Consider the following 18914-nt stretch of genomic DNA (forward strand, 5'->3'; position numbering starts at 1 on the left):
CAGGCTTTGCTTTTTGTGATCTGCAGCGCTCCTTAAGCCTTCAGCAGCACCAGCACTGGAGTTTTCCAGATGGGATCATTTCCCGCAGATTCCACTCGCTAGATTTATTGCAGTTTTTTTTTTTTTCTTCTTTTTAACCCACCCCCCCCGCCTTCAAGAGGCTGAACTATTATTCCACATTGCAGATTTCTCCAGTGCTGGATTCAGCGTCCTTGTGCCGTGCTAGTGCTTGTTTGCTATCAGTTCCCTTCACCTTCAGCTGCAGAAACTCAATTTTAAGAATATCCTCAGAACTCTCTTGTCTTAAAAAGTGATTAAAAACTGAGGCCAAACAATAACTGAATAGGATTCCTCTCTGGAAGATGCCCTGCACAACCCTAGGAGATGTTGCAGCAGTCGCTGGGACAGGACTCGTGCCCATTGCTACAATGCTGCATTTAAAACAGCACAAGTCACCAGAGTTGCCTCCTCTGCCACCCAGACCTGGGGACATGGACTGAGCCTGGCACTTCCCCACTGTGCTAAAGGCACCTGGCAAAGGCAGAGAGAGGCTCCCACAGTGCCCACACAGCCCCTGGCACTCGTGGTTCAAGGTGATGCCAAGGACAGCTGAGGAGTTCAAAGCAGGTGATGTTCCCCACACTACCTTCATGGTGGCATAAAATCCAGCCTCTCCTCCATCACCCCGTGACATCATCTTCCAACATGGCCCATAATTTAGTTTAATTGCCTTTTACAATCCAAAGGCACCACATGAAAGGGAAGGTCGAGGCTGGGATGGAGTTCAGATACTGGTCAGAAAATGTAAACATCTCTTACTCTGCTGCCTCGGGGCTGCCAGCTCCTGCCAAGTCCCTGCTCCGAGCAGGGCTGCCCGTGGCAGGGATCTTTCACTGCTTGTTTGGAAACCAAGGCAGGCAGGAATGGAAGGAGTTCCTCAAGGATGACTCCTCATTGGACTCTCCTACTTGGGGCTCCGATCTCTGCTCACAGTTTCCCTTTTCCTCTCTGGACCAAACTCCAAGCTGGAAGCTCTCGCTCTCATGGGCTGAGAGCATTTGCCTGCCAGCTGGAGGGAGATGCTCCAAGGCTATGGAATGGGAATATGGAAAGGATGCTGAGAAAACAAGTTACATTTGCTCACTGGGGTTTTCTCTCTGCTTACAAAGAGTTTGTGCTCTCAGAGCCCTGGTCTTGCTACTTTTTCTCTGTTGCCTTGCAAAAAGTCCTCCCAAAATCACTATAGTGTGGCCACTCCAAGGTGGATTTAATCCCTGGCATTCCAGGAGTCATTAGGTCTCAGAAAGGACAAAGAGTCTGGTGTTTAGAGGCATGACAGAGCCCAGTCACTCCAACAGCTACTCCTCCTGGGCTTTTAAACCTGAGGCTCCCTTTCCAAGAAGCATCAAACATGACTACAAGCTGCCAAGAGATCTCTGAGAGTCTTAGGAAGACTGAAATACCATAAATAAGTGAAGTGAATAACAAGACAGCACTAATTTTAGCCCAAGTCTAAATAATAATTAGCTCCTAAACAGCTAATCCAAAGGCTACTGCCCAATCTCGAGCATGTTGGGGCAAATAGAGAGAGGGTCACATTTGAACTATCCACCTGGGCTGGACAGTGCAGAGGAAGGAGATTTGGAATTTCTAAGGAGAATAAAGCTTGGGATTTAGGCTATCTGCACTGACAGGTGAGCGAAACAAGGAACAGCACCAAGTGTGGGAAGCTCACTGGCCACCCCGGAGCAGGAGGAGCCACGCAATACCCAGGTTGTAGGTCTGGCAGTAAAATATTGCTAATTAATTTTCAGAGCCTCACGTTTTAGGGCTTTCATTTGCCTGGTGAGGTGAGACAAGGTTGAGACCAGTTGAGTGGTGAGTATCTGAGACAGTCCACTCCACACATGAGCATGCACACGAGGGAAAGGAAAAAAAGTGCCTTTCTGTTTGAGAGGAGGGAACCACGGTGACTGGCCCTATAAGCACATGTATTAATCATGCACCGTCTGGTTTTAATCCACACACTGCTGATCCTGCGTCTCACTGTATTGTTATCAGGGGAAGGAGTATTTCTCCTCAATCTTATTCACCAGCCAAAAGCTTGAAAATGCAAAAAACACATTTGTGAAGTGCCTTCCCAAGGACCCTGGGCCCCGGACCTGGTGAGCTGGGGCTGCTGCCTTTTTATTGGCGTTTTAAAACCTTTTATTAACGTGTGTCAGGGCTGGGGGAGGAGAGACAGGCTCAGGTTTCAGGACCCCCCATGCAGAGAGGTTTATTGTGGGAAGGGACATTAACACTTTCTCCTCCACATCTGCCCAGGGCTGGGGCATGTGGCAGAGGGTGTGCTGCAGGCACAGGCCTGGGGGATGCACACACGGAGCCCATGAAGAGCTTGCAGGGATGAGGGCAATCCATGCCTGCAGAGAGGGAACCTCCCTGCTGTGCTCCACATCAGGGATATCTGCAGCCCTCTTCCAGCTTTGCCACGAGCTCCATGGGGTCACTGCAGAGCAGGATGCTCCCGAGACAACAGCATCCAGCAAGAGCTGAGGAATCCAGGACGTGCCCCAGGTTCCCAGGGCTGCACCCACGCACCATCACCAGGACTCTCTTTAACCTCAACACGACCCAAGTGTTTTCCATTAGCAGCACCATGACTCCACAGCTGCCACCTTCCCCCTTCCCGACCTTAACTCAGCCATGCTGCTGCTCCCTGCTCTTGCCTCGGGTCCAGGGCTGGGTGAGGGAGGTCCTGGCAGTGTCTCCTTGGGCTGCAGAGGCTGCAGACACAGCTGACAGCTCAGGCACCAGGCTGCATAGTTTGCTGCTGACTGGTATGGTCGGTGGTGTTCCATCACACAAGCTGCAGTGGAGATGTGCCCAACACACACACCCAGGAAAACAACTCTGAGTTCTGCTCACCCCAGAGCCAGCTTTTGTTGGTTACAGCTCCAATGACAGTGCAAGAGACGATGGGAAGCTCTAAGTGTCCCACTGGCTCCAGCAGGAATTCGAACGCGCGGATTCATGGCAGCGAACGGAGTCAGAACGTTTTCACTCAAAATAAGAGCCAGGCCAAATGCTCAAAAACTCACTGAGAAACTCTGGCTGAATTCTGCACTCCATCTGCTAAATGGGATGTGGAGAACAAAAAGGAGTGGGAAGCACAGTGTTTGTCCTATACAGCCTACAAAACAACCACCCTCTTGGTAGAGCAAAGAACCCAGCACCATTTTAAGCCCAATTCCTTCTAGTTCTGCCTTTCAACAGATTCTTTTCCTCTGAAATGTTACAAATTAATTAAGATGCTAGCGGGTAAAAAAATGGGGTAAGGATTTGGAGCATCAGCAAGCAAGGTGAGATATCCTTGTAGTAAAAGCCAATTGCCTCTTCCTAGCCATGCAAGTGGTAGAAAAGGGACCCAGAGTCACTCTGGCACACCAGAACCCACAAGACATTCACATTGTGCCATATAAAGAGCAGTACATTCTCATTGCCTCTCCAGCAAAGAATCTCGGCTGAAAACTGGGCCAAGACTGAGAACACAACAGAAAGAAATTTGGTGCAAAAAATAACTCCTGCTAAAAAGCAATGAAAAATCAGTATGGGAAAAAAAAATCAGTGCCAGAGAGAGTTGCTCTGCTGCCATTCATTGCCTGCTGGAGGCTCAGGGACACAGATCCCAAAATGCCACCATGCTCAGCACAGACCTTCCACTGCAAACAGCCCAGAGATGCATCCCACAGGCTCAGATTGGTTTGGGTTGGAATGGATCTTAAAGACCACCCAGCTCCAACCCCTTGCCATGGACAGAAACACCTTCTACTAACTGGAGCAGGTTGCTCCAAGCGCTGTCCAACCTGACCTTGAACTGATGAACTGCCAAGGAGCTGGATTCACCTGGGCTTTGCATGCTACAGGGAGGGCAAGGAGCAGATGGTGGAGTGGGGATGGCACACAAGTTTAAGTTGGGTTGGGGGATTCTTTTCTAGAAAGTGCCTTTTTGTATCTTGCTCACAATCACTCCCATGTGGGTTTGTGCCTCTTAGTCCTGGCTGGCTCTGCAGTGCCTTCTGCAACACCCCACTCCTGCAGAGCCCAACAATTCCTTCCTTAATGCTGCAGAGGGGTAAGATTTGTGGAACAGGGCAGTCACTTGATTGTATTGACGCAGTTGCCACTCCAGTCTCTTTCTAGAGCATTTCCAAATGGCAGAAAATGGGGGAAGTTCATCCAAAGAGGTCACTTTGCCTTCTGTTCCAAGGTGTTTACCTCAACCCAAGTTGTACCTGGGAGAGTCACCCAGCTTGCTTTTAAAATCTCCAAGGCTGGAGAGTTCCTCAAAACTCACTAAGGAGGCTGCTTTCAAGTGCTGAACTAGCCAAAGGTATGAAACCTTTCCTGAAGTTTCATCTTAATCTGTTTTGTTACAATTTCTGCCTGTTCCTTCCTGTGCTTTTCAGCATGGAGCTGGAGGACACCTTGTTCTCATCTCTGCCTTTTCCCCAAATTTCCTTTAGACTAAAAAGCCTCAGTTCAGCCAGGCCCTTCTTGGAAATCAGGCTTTTGAGCTCTCTTTTCTAACTCACTGTTCTCCCCTTCATCCTCTCAGGTGTCCTCTGCACAGTGAACATGCACACCTACTGTTTCACCTGTCTGACCATTAATAAAACCACTGTTCAGAAAGAAATAAAGGGGTACAGGCACAGCCAGGCCTGGCTGTTTCCCTCTGGGATCGGTGCTGCTTTTTCAGCAGAACTGAGATAACACCATGCCTGATATTCCTGAATTCCTGGGTAGCTGGTGCTGAGCTATGAGGGCACCAACTCCCACCTGTGGAGTTGTGCAGTTTCTTTACAAATCACCAGAACCAAAGGGAGCTGGGACAGGGAGAACTCAGCTCGGTAGCTCAGGTGTAGCTACAGGACAAAGACACAAAGATGAGTGCAAGTGCCTGGCAGGGCAGGTAGATGGCACTCCAAATAAACTGGTGTGTGGTTAGAGGAGGCAGAGTTCGGGGAATACCGACCCCCTCCCACACGTTACAGGGCATCAGAGCTGCTCAGCCACCTCACCTGCCTGCTGGGGGCTCTGGTTTGTGGCTGCTGGGAAAAGAATCTCTGTATAGGGACACTTGGATTGTCCCCAGCAGAACCCCCATGAGGCCACTACACACACTGGGCAATCCTTAGGGCAGCAATGGCAACAGCACACTTCTTATTTTAACCCTGACAAATAGAGCCTTGAAAATTCATGTTTCCACAGACACTTCCTGGACTAAGCTGCTTCCCCAAACTGAGAGGGCTCCTGGTTTTACTGGGAGCCTGTGCTCCCATGCTGCAGGAAGTGCTGTGAGCACAGGTTGGGGCAGACAGAGAAGTGAAACAGAAATTTGCACCTTTGGGTCCCTCTGTGAGAAAGGTCCTGAATTTCTCACTGTCATTTCAGGACAATGTCATGAAGAAGAAGTGGCACGGGGAAAGGCACCTTGCCATTGTCACACGCAGGCTCTCCACAGAAACCTGCTCTGCATCCCCACTTCTCCTCCTGGAGCATCAACCCCTCAGGGAGGGGACACTGCAGCTTCCCAGATGAGCCACGTTTCTGGAGCTGCAGTTCTGCCTCCGAGCAGGAAACTGTTGAGAGCCACTCTCATCCTGCCGTGCCTCCAAGGGCGTGCAAAACAAATGCCATTGTGCCTCCTCCGTCCCCCACCAGGCTCAGACACATTTTCCAAGTGCAGCCCCCAGATCCCTCCTGGCCAGGTGGTGGCAGAGAGCAGACCCAAAACCCCACATCAACAAGGGAACTGATTTCATTATTCTAAAAACAAACAGCCAAAGGAAAGTTCAGCCTAGAATGGGCTCCTAGAGCAAAGAAAGGAAAATAGAGAGCGGGCAGTGGGGAATGCTTCATATTCCTAAAAGCCTTTTGTACGTTAACACATGGTGTCTGCTTCTCTCTAGTCACCTATTTATCACTCTCCTCTTTAGAGAAGGAAAAAAGTCCTGGCTGCCTTCCTAAGGCAGAGTTTTGTGGCCGGGGGGAGGGGGAGGGTGCTTTAAGCATGATGCAAACCATTTGGAGTGCACCGAGAGCTCTGCCAACACAAGCTGCACTATTTAAACAAGTGAGGAAATGATCGTATATACAACATGCCAGCGAGCACACACACACCAGAGGAAGTCGAGAGGGGTTTTCATGACACAGAGCTGGATGTCAGCGGCTGAAAGGTCGATATTTTCCCTTAACACCCTTCTCAATGACTTAATCGTGTTCCGTTTGCACAGAAAACTTCCCAAGAATAAAAGTCTGGAGGAATCGAGGGGGGATGTTTGGCCTACTGCTGACCTTGTCCGAGGTCCTCTCCACGTAGCAGGGCTCCTGGGGGGCGACCAGCAGGGGAACGAAGCCCGAGAGCAGCCGATCCTCTTCCAGGCTAAGCAGGGCAAGGTCGTCATCTGGGTCCTTGTACAAGGGCACCTCCGACTGATTCACTGTGGTCAGTATGTTACAGAAGTCAGCCAGCGTCGCCCACACATCTACTGAGACCCTGGGAGAACGAGGAGAGACGTGAGCAATTGAGGGCTGGAATGCGTTGGGAGTTGCCTGCAATGCTGCAGCGAATACCAGAGAGGTGAGGCGAGGCGAGGCACGGCACCGCTGCTGCCCTGCCCCGCGGGACGGCCCCGGCGCAGCTGCGCTGGCACCGACCCCGCCAGGGACCGTGACCCCCACCCGCCAGCGCTGACCCCGGCCGCCGTCCCCCTGGATGGGGACAGCTCCCGGGATGTCCCCTTCCCGCTGCTCTGCCCACCTCTGCCCGCGGGGAGCGGCTTCCCCGTGCGGTGCGGCAGGAGCCCGGCTCGTTCCAGATGTTGTTACTCAATTTTAAAGCCTGCTGGAAGGACAGAGCAAACACTGAAGGAGCTAAAGGGGCTCTTGAAGGGCTCCAATCCACCCTGGGGGGCTCCAGCCCAGCCTGGAGCATCCTCTCCTTCACACAGCTCTTATCTGCTGTGACCACGTGCTGCAGCCACAGAGATTTTCACAGCTAAACCCCAGCCATGGGGGGTTAAAGCCGTGTTTAGCTTCTGGCCGTGGCCATGTCTCACGTTCCCAGAGTGGCACTGATGTCCAGGGTGCAAACACGGGAGCCCTGGCCCGCTTTCCACGCACTCCCATCACACATCCCCACAGCTGAGCACAAGCCAGGGAGGGCCCAGCACCCCAGAGAGAGCCAGTGTGAAGAAAGCAGGGAAACAAGGAACAAGCATGGGGGTACTACAGCTGACCAGGCTGCATTTCCCCCTCCTGTTTCTACAAACACTCAGATTGGGGTTTTTTTAGGATGTAAACTGGGATTTAAGTAGGGAATAGGGGAAACTGGGGCTGATGTGCTTCTGGTAGGCTGCTCCTCCAGCCCACACCTCTGGAGAAACGCACAGGGAATGCAGCATCCCCGGGGGTGCAGCAGTGACCGGTGCGGGCCGAGGCAGCCCAGGGCTGGAGGGAGGCCCCCTGCTCTTTGAACTGCTCCAGGTGGACAGAGTCTGCACTGGGTTATTTACGGGAATCAATGTACCAGGAAAGCACACTGAAATGAAACATCTTGTTTTCAAGAGCGTCCTGGGAGCCAGGCAGAATGAGGAGCCATTAATCAAAGCCCGGCACGTAATCAGCACACATGTAACGCAGAGTCGCCCACGTCCCCGAGCCAGCCCTAGCCCACGTCCTGCAAAAGGAGAAGAGGTCCTTCAAAACCCTCTGGTCACAGGCACCAGGAGCTGGGTTCATTCACAAAGCTCCATCGCTTGGCTAAGCCAGGTCTGGCTGTCAGAAATGTTTAAATATGGAAAAAAATAAACAGTTGCAACACGTTTTTCGGAGGGATCTGTCCGAGGCCCTTTGTGATGTAATGGGAAACGCTGCGTTTGTGCTACCAGCTGGAAAATAAACAGAGCTGCGAGGGTTAAAAGGAACTGAACTTTCCACGACCCCTATCTGCAAAAGAAGAAAATAATAAGAGGAATGATCCACTGCCCCACAACCCTGATAGTTTATCCTCCGGCCCAGGCTGCAGAGACAAGCACCGGATGTGATAGGGCTGCTCTGGGCCACCTCCAAGGCGAGCTCTGCCCATGGGAGATGCACAGGGCTTGGGAGGCTCAGCCTCCCCCAGTGCCCTGCTGGCAACTGGGCTTGGCTGCCTGAGGCCAGTCACATAGCACTGGTGGGGCCCCACGGCCACGAGGGCCCGCTGGGATGAAGGAGGTGCAGAGGCATCAGCAGGGAAGGAATGGGAAAAGTGCCCAAAATTGCCAAGGAATGAAAGCACTGGTGTTTTGGGGACAGGCAGAGATGCAGGGGACATTTCCAGGGGGCTGGGACAGCCAGGTGTATGGGGCCATGCTGGAGGAGAGGGGAAAGAAACACATTGCAGAGAGCTCGCCCATACTCCCAAAAAGCAGAGCTGCAGGCAGGGGATAGTGGGGGTGAGAGGGAGGCAGAGGGCAGTGGCAGGATGCTGGGCTGGACTGGGATTCACTTCAGGGCCAGGGTGGTGGTGGCAGGTGTATCAGCATAGATAAAGCACAGGGAGCATCTCCCTCCACAGGGCTTGACATCCAAAGTCAGAAAAACGCCACAGGAACAGTCACTGAGCTGGCACTGCTAATGCCCTTGCAGGCACCCAGCCCAGCAGTTCCCTTTCCTCTCTCCCTCAGCAGCACTGCCAGGCAGGGCACCCCTCACCACCCCTGAGTGTGAGAGCAGCCCCTGTCACTTCATCCTTCACCTACAGCTTGACAGTGCCTTGCCACATCTCCCATTTGCCCTGGATGTGACAGATTCCCACCCTGGGCTCACTTCAGTCAAACCTCAGACTGTGCTGGCTCCCTGGGTAGCCAGCTCTCACTGCATTGCTACCCCAGCAGCACCCTGCAGAGCCTTCAGAAAGCCAAGAAAGAAGCAGTGTTGGCATTTCTCCCTGGTTTTCTCCTGTGATGGCAGAGGCAGCACTGCAGAGATCAGTTCTGACCATTTTCTGCCACCCCCTCGGGTGCAGCTCCTCCTCTGCAGCACATCTCCCATCACTGCCACCACCAAGATCATTCACCAGCTGCTACTGCTGGCAAAGCCAGCGAGGACAAACGGCTCACACTGACACCTACGGCCCTGGGAATCTCCTGCTGGGACATGCACTCGCCCTGGAAGGTCACACAACACTTGTGAGCCCTGTCAGCCTCCTCCCCACTGCCTCGGCCCAGGACCACTTCACGGCCACCCCCAGGCATTTCTGGCTTATGTCACCCCACGGCGCAGCAGTGCCGGAGCCTCTGTGCAGAGCCCAGGCAGTTCCAGATGCCTGGAAGCTCAGTGCATGCACAGTGCCACGGCTTCAACATCCCTCTGCAGAGGGAGGCCCCAAATTACTGACACCGAGCCCAGGCATGCAGCTCCCAGGTACAGGGACGAGGCTCCCAGAGCTTTTAACCGAGGAAGCGAGAAGGGGGTGAGCGCGAGGTCTTTCCTCGGAACGGGGGTTCATTCGCTTCCCCACAGACACATTTACATTTGCTTATTCCACTAGGACAGGAAAAAAAAATAAGAGTTAATTTCTTTTTTATTGCCTCAGGATTCCAGGTTTAATGTAGCTGTCAGTGTGAGCGCAGCCCAGCTGCAACGCCGACGGACACGGCCCGGCCAGGCAGCGGCGAGAGCCGCGCAAGTGCGCGGCGAGCTGGACCGCGGCCCCGGGGCCGAGTGCCGCCCCGGCGAGCATGGGGAGGGCTCCTGGCAGAGATGATGCCCGGATGGGCATCACCACGAGGCAAAGGGCACACAGCAAAGCATGGGGAGAGCAGAGGATGCCAGGGCGAGCCCGATGCTCGCCGAATCCCCGCGCGGGACGCCGCCATCCTCACCGGGGGCGCGCGCTGCCTGGTGATTAATATCAAGCACAATGACCCCACGTTACAAGCCTGCGGGGGCCTGTGGAGGTGGCCATTTCCTGTGTAATACCAGCTTGTTTAAACACTAACATCCAAACTGCACAGCTGCAGCACAAACCCGGAAAGCGCGGCGCAGAAGAAGCCCTGCATTGTGTTCCCAGCCGCTGCAGAGCCGCGCTGCCGTGCAGATGGCAAACGCCTCGGGCCGCTGCTCCCGGGGCCGGGCACTGCCGGCTCCCGGTGCCCGCCGGATGAGCTGCTCTGCATCCTCCTCCTCCTCCTGCCTTTCCTCTCTCCTGGACCACGTGAAGCTGAACTAAAAGCGGCTCCTTTGCAAGGGGCAAAAAGGGTTGGCCACGGGAGCTCTTCCCAAAGGCCTTCACCAGCCCTGGTCTGGGCTCAGACAGAGCAGGATGAGGTGGTCGCAGCCCTTCTGCATCAGTGATTTCCCCCACTCTGCCCTGCACATGGTCCCTTTGGCCAGTCAGGCATCCATAAACCCATTCCTCTCCCAGGAACCCACCTCTGGAGCTCTTTACCCAGGAGAGGTGCAGTCTCCTCCCAGCCACCCTCTGCTTTGCCACAGCCTCCTTCTCCACAGAGACTTTTGGCTTCTCCTTTGGTTGACTTTATCTTCAATCTCAGCCAGGTTTACACTACTGAGACACCTCTGAACCCTGGCTTTGATGTCTCGATAGGGAAACTCTGGTGGCCAGAGTTACTGAGGATGAGATCTGCAAAAGGGATTTTCCATTTAGTCTCCAGCACACTCCAGCAATGTCTTGGCACCTCTGTGCAAGACTCTGTCCATCCCTCCCAGTGGGAGCTGCCATCTCAGTGACACTTCTCCACAAGAGCAATGTGATGAGAGCGATCTGGCACATCTCTCTGGGAAGGTAAGCTCTCGAATGTGCTCACAGCTTTTGGATTCAATTTAATACTTGGTTTAAATTAACCATTTTTAAATGCTTGCAGACAGTCTCCACAAACTGAGAGGCCCTTGGTCCCGTATGGAAGGAGCACTGATTCACCAGGGTCAGCCCTGCAGCAGTGTCTGTCTAGCCAGTGGCTTCCCCATCAGTTCTTGTGCTTCATTTAGCAGTGGATTAATTGTGGCAACAGAACAGAGCAAGGAGCAGCTCTGTCCAGCCTTCTTCACCTTCCTCCCAGCCATATGTCCCAAAAGGGGATGGAGTCACTTACACAGCAGCCTCCTTGGAGATCCACCTTTTGACCAATCTGCTGCCAATATCTCTGCCTTAGGGGATCCACCCTGCTCCCTTTTTCCCAGAATCCCTGCTTTTACACCCCAATCTCTGAAATTCACTCCTGGGGACATTTGGTCTGAAAGATGCTTCTCCAACTGCCTTAAACAACCACCTGCAGAGAACTCGACACAAGGTTTGCCATGAAACATGAAGACAGAAATTAATTTTAAGATACAGAAGTGACAGCTGCTTGCTGCTAGGAGACCTGGCAACACCTGGTTCAGACACACAATTCCTGAAGCACTGAAGCAGAGATGTCCAAGGTTAAGTTTAGCTCCTATCCTGGAAAGACATGAAGAAAGAGTCATGGAAAGCTCACTGAGCACCTCTTCCAAAATAGGAAGGACACCTTTCACCTCTCAAATTCACACAGAGAGGTAGTTAGGAAGTCCAACAACTGAAAATCTGTTCCAGGGCATCACCTGAGCTGTGATGACCATGCAGTATGGCCAGGAGCTGGAGGAGTGCACCAGACCAAGAAGGGTGGATTTGGGGAAAGATGGAGCTTCTTGCTTGGGTTGAATTCAAGACTGCTGAGCCCCCAGGTAGGGAGAGGCTGCCTGCCAGGAACCAGGGTTCATTCCCAAGCTCCCACCAAGAAAAAGGACCCTGAAAACACAGCCTCCTGAGCCTCTCATCCCACTCCATGGAGCCCACTCCTGCATGGCTCACATCCATCTGCTGGCTTTCGGCAGCGCTCACCCCTCACACCTTTCCCTCCGCCTCTGTCCAAGGGGGAAAGCAGCGAGCTGAGGAATTTGGTGTGGGGTTGGTTTTGCTTTTTTTTTTTTTTTTTATTTTTTTATTGTAAGGACTCAAATCCAGCAGTGTGATAAATGCATCCGAGCTACAATTAGGAAGATATATAGCATCAGAACGCGAAGGTCTGGGCAGCGTGGTGAAACGCGGGCTCTCCAGAGCCCCAGCTATGTTTCCCATTATGTAACCCTGGTCATGGGCAGACAGCCAGACTCCAAATGAAAAAGAGACTCTGGCTTGGCACCGTTTCTATTTTCCTATCCTCATTCGGGGTCAGCGCAGTGTCATACAGCTGCAGAGAAAGCTCCGGGGATTAAACCTGGGAAAGACTCCAAGACCAGGACCCGGGTTCAAGTACCAGCTGAAAGCAATAAACCAACTGCCACAGCTGGGCTGAGTTTAGACGTTCTCAAAGTCCCCCAGCTCTCTCCCATATGAAGAAGGAGCGATTGCAAACATGGCAAGAGAGGCCTTGGGACACACAGCCCCAGCCCAAAGCTCCGGCTGAGTCCTGCCAAGCTGCCCTGCTGGCCACGAGCCCAGCCCAGCATTCTGGCCCTGGATGAGCTGCACTTTGATGCGAGCTCTGGGCTCTGAGTGGGTTTCCAGGTGGGTATGAGGCCTGTTTTTTCCAGAAGCTTTAGCACGTTCATGGCATCTCTGCAGGGCGGTGCTGTGCTTCAGGGGATTTCTACATCCTTCTTCTGTGCCCATGCCACCACAAGAGGTAAGGAAAGTGGTTTAAGAGTATCCAACCAGCTTCTCCGTTGGCAGTGGTGGGATCTCACAGCACATCCCAGTGGTGTGGGAGCATGTGTGACATGGCCCAGGCCCCTCACTCAGCTCTGTAACTTGGCATCTGCACTTGCTCCTCATGTGCTCTCCCTGCTCCTGAGCTCACCCTGCCCAGAAACCTTGGCTTACTCCACCACGCCTGCTGCTCTGACCCATGTTTTACTTCTAAACTTCTTTGAAGCTGTTCCTATCTAAACCCTTGGACTCGGTGGCTCTACCTGGTTCCTGAAGAGCCCCAGGGCAGCCAGCAGGCTTGTGTCAATAGAGAGCTGAAACACTAACCCAGTGCTCTCCTTTTCTTTTCCTATCCCCAGGGCAAATGTCGCAAATTCCAGGTCATGCCCAAGAACAGAGCTGGTTCCCTGCTGCTCATCACTACTCGCATCTCCACGGAAGCTCAACCACTGCTGTCCCAGAGTCCTGGACCATCAACACCCATCCATATAAGAGGCCTGGGCTGGAAGAGCAGCGTGCCTAAGGAAGATTTTCCATGCGAGCCAAAGAGCACCAGAGTGGAGGAGCTGGGAGCCAACATGGGGGACAGGATGGGCACGGTGGGACAAGAGGGGCTGCTCAGCCACCTCCACGGAGAGGCCAAGCAAGACAAGAGACACTCATTCCTCCACTGAACACATCAGGATCTCGTGGAGTAGAGCCCCCAGTCTATGCCCACCACTCCCCCAGGAGCCATGGGGTGGGCTGCCACCACCACCACCACCTTCTCCCACCCCAACAGGCGAGCAGGAGCCGGCACCTGTTCCATCACCCCGGGGGGACACGGCCCCGTGTCCCGCAGGAGGGGGAGCAGCTCGTCCCAGGGCGGGCGCCGAGCGCTGGCTGCGTGAACCCAATCAGAAATTCCATCTCGAGGCTGCCCGTGGCCAAGGGCTCGGCGCTCCCTGCGCAGGCAGCGCGAGGGGAAGGGGGGATTGGTGCAGCCGGGCTCACGTGACGGATCCCAGTTTGAGTTCCTGCCCAAAGATGGGCAGCAGTTCACATGAGCAGGCAGCGGTCCCACACCGAGCAGCCGACAAACAGAAAACAGACTCCATCTCCACAAAATGAGGCCCAGAACTTCCTGTGTGAGATTTCCATTTCCTCAGCCAAATGAAAAAGAACTGGAGTAAGAGGCAATAAACCAGGAGAGCAGGACTGGACCTGACGCACGGAGCGGGGACCCATTAATGGTTAAGCCACTTTGCTGGATTACTCTTAATGCGCCTTCCCATCACCCTGGGTTCTGGCTCCTTTGGATTAACAATAAGACGTGATTTCAGGCTCTGGATCCGGAGTACCGGAGGCAGATGGAAAATCCTGCGGGAAAGCAGCTACGGAGCATGCTCAGACACCGTTTCGCATACTCCGTACTTGGCCCCTTCGCTCAATTTTCTGTCCAAAAATATGCAAATTGCCTAGTCCGCATTATGGACTAATGGGCTGAAATCGGCCAGTTTAGAAAATTAACCCTTTTGTGCGTTGTAGGGTAGGGACAAGCGGTTTCTGAAGCAGAGGGGAGGTGACTTTTGGAGCTCCAGGAACAGGCAAGCTGCTCCAGTGCTAGCCCAGCCCAACCAAGGTTGGCTTGACTCAGTCAAAAAAAAGGCAACAAAATGCTTATGCTGGAAATGGAGTTCCCTCTGGTCCAGAGGAAGGCCCTGCCCGTCCAGCTGGCTGGGCCAGCAGAAAGGAAGGGTATCCCTACAAAACCAGATGTACATCCTAAGCAGAAAGTAAAAATCCACCTCATAAGCCATCTTCTAACACATGGAAACAAAGGGCAGCTACCAGGCACCCTCCAGCCCCACTCACACATCAATGAAGAAGTCCCTGTGTCACCAAGGGTGACAAATTCCCAACATTCCCTGGGCAGTGGGCCTTGCCCGGGTGCTCAGGTCACGGTGCCACAGCCAGCAGTAAAGCATGAGCAAGGGGGAAGGGTGGCACGAGGAGCTCAGGGAGGGAGCAGAAACCAGAGGGTGCACGTACTGTTTGGGGAGCTCAAGAGACGTTGGAGGAGGATTCCAGGTGTCCGGGTGGCCAAGCATCCAGTCTGACCAGACCTTCACACTGGGGAGCAGCTCCTTCAGGTCCTGGGGCAAGGCAGAGACCTTGATGTCGTCCTCCTCATCCTCCTGCTCCATCTCTTGTGGCTGAACTGCAAATAGAAGACGTGAGAGCTGAGGCAGCTCACCGCAGCCAGGCTCAGGCAGGGACTGGGAAAGTATGACACAGATCCCAACATCCCAGCCTGGGACGCACAAGGGAACAGCCACAACCCACAGCAAGCACAAAGACAGATCTGTTCTCCCTGGAGGGCAAGCCAGGGTGTTTGTGATCCCTTTTACTGAGGGCAGCAGGGTGCCACTGCACCAATCACAGAGATAGGATCCCCAGGTCCCAGTTTTGAGAAGTTTCCTAGTTGCTGGCAGAAAGCATGGCCTCAGTCTATCCCTTTCTGTCTGCACACACCAGGTGCTTTCCTGCAGCTGATCTAGCTAGGCAGAGCTTGGGATGATGGAGGAGAATCCTAAGGCCCCAAGAGAGGGGAAGGGATGTAAAAACCAGCAGGCAATGAAGGCCTGACCCCCACCAGGCTTCCTCATGGGATCCTGCTGCTAAGCCCTTACCTGGCACACATTCCCTCAGCAGGTTGGTGCACCTCCTCACCAGGAGTGCAAACATGGAGAGCCCCAGGGCCGTGGCCTGTTCCTGGATGACAGAGCGGCAATCCTCAGAGATGCACTCTAGGAGACAGAGAGGTTTTGGGTCAGATCTTCCATCCGGTTTCACCTTCACAACCTCCCTTTCTGCATCCCATGAGGATGCATGATGCCCCATGAGGGGCAGGGGTGAGCAACTCCCTAACTTACACCTGTCCCAGACATCATTGTTCCATGTAGGGAGGAAAAAGGTGGTGAGTAGCTGCTCTGGAGCGGGAAGAGGCTGCAGCCACCCTGCCCACACCATGCCCAACCCCATGGCATGTGCTGAGCCAGCCCAGACCACGCTGGCACTCAGGGCTCCCAGCACAGAAGCTGCTGCTGGGGCTGATGCCTTCCCCTGAGGAGGAGGGTATGTTTAAGTGTTAAAAGCATAATTAGCTGCATGTTTGATCTCTGTCCCTGCTGGAGTTTTAACCTCAGCAGCTGAGGAGGGGGCTCCTCCCATTAGTTTCACAGTCACACAACAGCTTGTCAAGAGAGCTTAATTGGAACTGTTACTCAAGGAGATGCCACACGACCACAGCTCTTCCAAGCAGAGCCGGCTCAGAGTGAGAGCAAATCCCCCCGGCACATCTACACCCAGCCAGAAACCACTTCTGAGGCTGCTGAGAGCAGCGGGGAGCTGGCTCAAGGGAACTGCCTGGAGCCAGGCGTGGGTTAGGCTGGGGAGGCCAGGAGTGCCATGGGACATGCCAGCCTGCCCCAAGCTCTCAGAAGGGTTTAAGCCTTAAGGGAAACCTCTGCCCTCCCAACTCCCTCTACTCCCCATTCACAGCCTCCCAGGATGTGGGGGAGTGGCTGGCTGGGGAGAACCCACACATTTACTGGGTTCCTACCCATCAGTGCTGTTTGCTCTGTGCAGGATGCTCCTTGCTGGCTTTCTGCAGCATCAGAGCCTCCACCTGAGAACAGCTGCCCCAAGCCAGGCAGAGGATTTTTACAAACTCACAGCTACTGACTCTGAATGGGTGAGTGATGCCCCAGGGCTGAGATAGGGAGGGAGAGCCCCCACAGCCCCCCAGTTTCCAGGCACCTCTGCTGGGGACATCAGCACCAGCCAGCACGGAGGTGGTGGGAATTGAACTGCCCAGATGTGGCAGAGCAGGGATTTTGAGCAAACAGCAAGAGGATTAGAGGAAGACACTGAGACCACGTTTAAGCTGGGGCTAGCAAAACACCTGAGGCACACAGAATAAACAGTGGGATTTTAAGGACAGATCATTTCAGAGGAGTGGGGTGGGAGGTTAAAAACATCCAAAAAAAGACAAGAACACACCAAGAAAACACAGGAAAAATAAGGAGGAACATCTGAAGGCTGGATTGACAGTTCTTACAGCTGTCAATGAGTTCAGCACCCAGCGTGGAGGGTAACCCAGGGTGGCACCAAAGGCACCTGGTAGCTGAAAGAGGGTGCTTTGCTCACGGAGGCAGGGCTGAGCTGGTGCCGCAGAGCAATGGTAGGAAGTGCCGTACTGCAGGGGCTGTCAGCTTTTGGAGGAAACATAAAACTAAAGATGTGACCACTCTGGGACAGTAAATCTCTTTCATGAAGCCTTTCCCACAATTAAGAGTGTTAGTCCCAGTGCTCTGGCCACAGTCCAGTCCAAGAAATTACAGTTGTCTTCCCTGCGCTCCCTCCCCCTGCACTCGGTGAGATGCTGTACTGTATTCCCTTCTTGTCTTAAATGGACACACAACAAGACCACAGTGGTCCAGCTGCCACACCTGAGTCTGGCAAGTCCCCTAGGTGGTGAAAATCTCTGGGCATTTCAGCATGGACCCCCACACTTTGAGTGGGGAGCCCCCAGGGCTCCAGACTGGGAGCACTGCACTCCAGCCAGACTTACAGTGACTCCCCAAACTGAGCTGGTGCAAAAGCTACATCCTGACCCCCTCCAAAACTGGCAAAGCTTAAAAGTGTTTGTGATGGTGAAGGTGATGAGCATCCCATATTTCAGGGTGTATTTCAGAGACTGGCTCCAAAAGCTGGGTCTCTGTGGTGGCTGTGGCCAGGCTTGGTCCCAGCCCTTCCCACTGCCACCAGCAGCTCTTGATGCAGGCTAGAAGTTCCCCACACAACATTTAACAGCCAAAATACAGTAAAAAGTTTCCTGCACTTGAGCTGTGGCAGGTACAGCTGTCCATCAAACATCTTGTGCTGCTGCAAACACGAGCTGTGTGCCCACCAGCTCATAAAGCCACAGTGTCCCGATGTACCCCCACAAGGCCCAGCCCTGGTACAGCCTGCAAAGCTGCCCATTGTGCAGGTAAGAGCATTAGGACACCCACACTTAAAGGGCTGCTGTCACACAGTTCCAGCTCAGCTACCATGGGTCTTGTCAGCTCATCATTAAACTCATAAAATGCACAAAACTCCCCCAGTCCTGAAAGTTCATTCAGCGGATGAGCTCATCGGCCTCATTCCCAGGAGGCTCCTCCAGCACAGAAAGACAAACATCCAGGTGGGTGCTTGTTCAAGACCCCTGAACATGCACCAGCAAAGGCTCTTAAGAGCTTAATTATAGGACAAAAGAGGAAAGCACCATAAATCAGGAGAAACTTTCTTTCTGTGCCTTTTCACCACTTTCCTCGGGAGGCTGGGAGCTTTGGCTTGCCCCAAGCTGGGAGCCAGTGGCCAGGGCTAACAGAGGATGTAGGGACAAGCCCCAGGCTACCCCTGCCACAGGATACAGACAAGGTGAGGGTACAATCAAAGGGCAAAGCATTTGGGATGTTTAAACAGAAACTTGTAAAATGTTTTGAGCGATGGGCAATAAGGAAACCAACTCTCTGGACTCACGCAGTGTCTGAGCCTACCCTGGCACTAAGAGGAAAACATTTTGTAGAAAATATGCTGAAGTGTGGGTTGGAGCAACAAATCTGCTCTGGAGCCCACAGGGCATCATTACTTGTGAGCTGAGCTGGCAATTATGTCTGTGCTGCTGGTAATGCACAGTAAGACACAAACTTATTGGAAAAGAGGTGTTTTTGGAGGATGGAGTGACACTTAGGTCACTTCTGTCCCTGCAGTTGCACAGCACTAGTAAAAATGGAGATACCACCTGCCCCAGACCAACAAGAGCAGGCAGAGACATCCTGACTGCCCAAGTCAGGGCAAACTGTAATTCCCAGATCTGTTTCTCCAGATCCACAGTGGGTGCAGGTGAAGCAGAATGAGTGTCAGATCCACAGGCAACCCTGCATCCTACCCCCACAGGCTGTCACCAAAAGCTTGGTGACAGAGACTTCAAGTGGCATCAATGGCACCCCAACAGCTAAAGCTGCCACAAATCCACTCCACTTCCTCCCCTGAAACCCCAAATGGGGCTGTAATCAGATAACCCTCCCAATTCACACCCAGCCACGCTGCGCAGCTGGGGCACACCATGGAGGTGTCAGGCAGCTGTGGA

General features: G+C 53.4%; 1 protein-coding gene across 5 annotated transcripts in view; it reads right to left on the reverse strand.

Annotated features, from left to right (window-relative positions):
• The window catches only part of SMG6 (SMG6 nonsense mediated mRNA decay factor), a 103784-nt gene that overhangs the window by 37376 nt on the left and 47494 nt on the right, over positions 1-18914 (reverse strand). For all 5 annotated transcript variants that reach the window (XM_053995191.1, XM_053995190.1, XM_053995192.1 and 2 more), the window contains exons 11-13: positions 15409-15525; positions 14768-14936; positions 6358-6559 (exon numbers count right to left, since the gene is read on the reverse strand). In XM_053995191.1, coding sequence (XP_053851166.1) covers positions 6358-6559; positions 14768-14936; positions 15409-15525 — 488 coding nt within the window. The remainder of the gene's footprint in view (positions 1-6357; positions 6560-14767; positions 14937-15408; positions 15526-18914) is intronic.

This window comes from Vidua macroura, chromosome 20 (assembly GCF_024509145.1).
Source record: "Vidua macroura isolate BioBank_ID:100142 chromosome 20, ASM2450914v1, whole genome shotgun sequence".
NCBI lineage: Eukaryota > Metazoa > Chordata > Aves > Passeriformes > Viduidae > Vidua > Vidua macroura.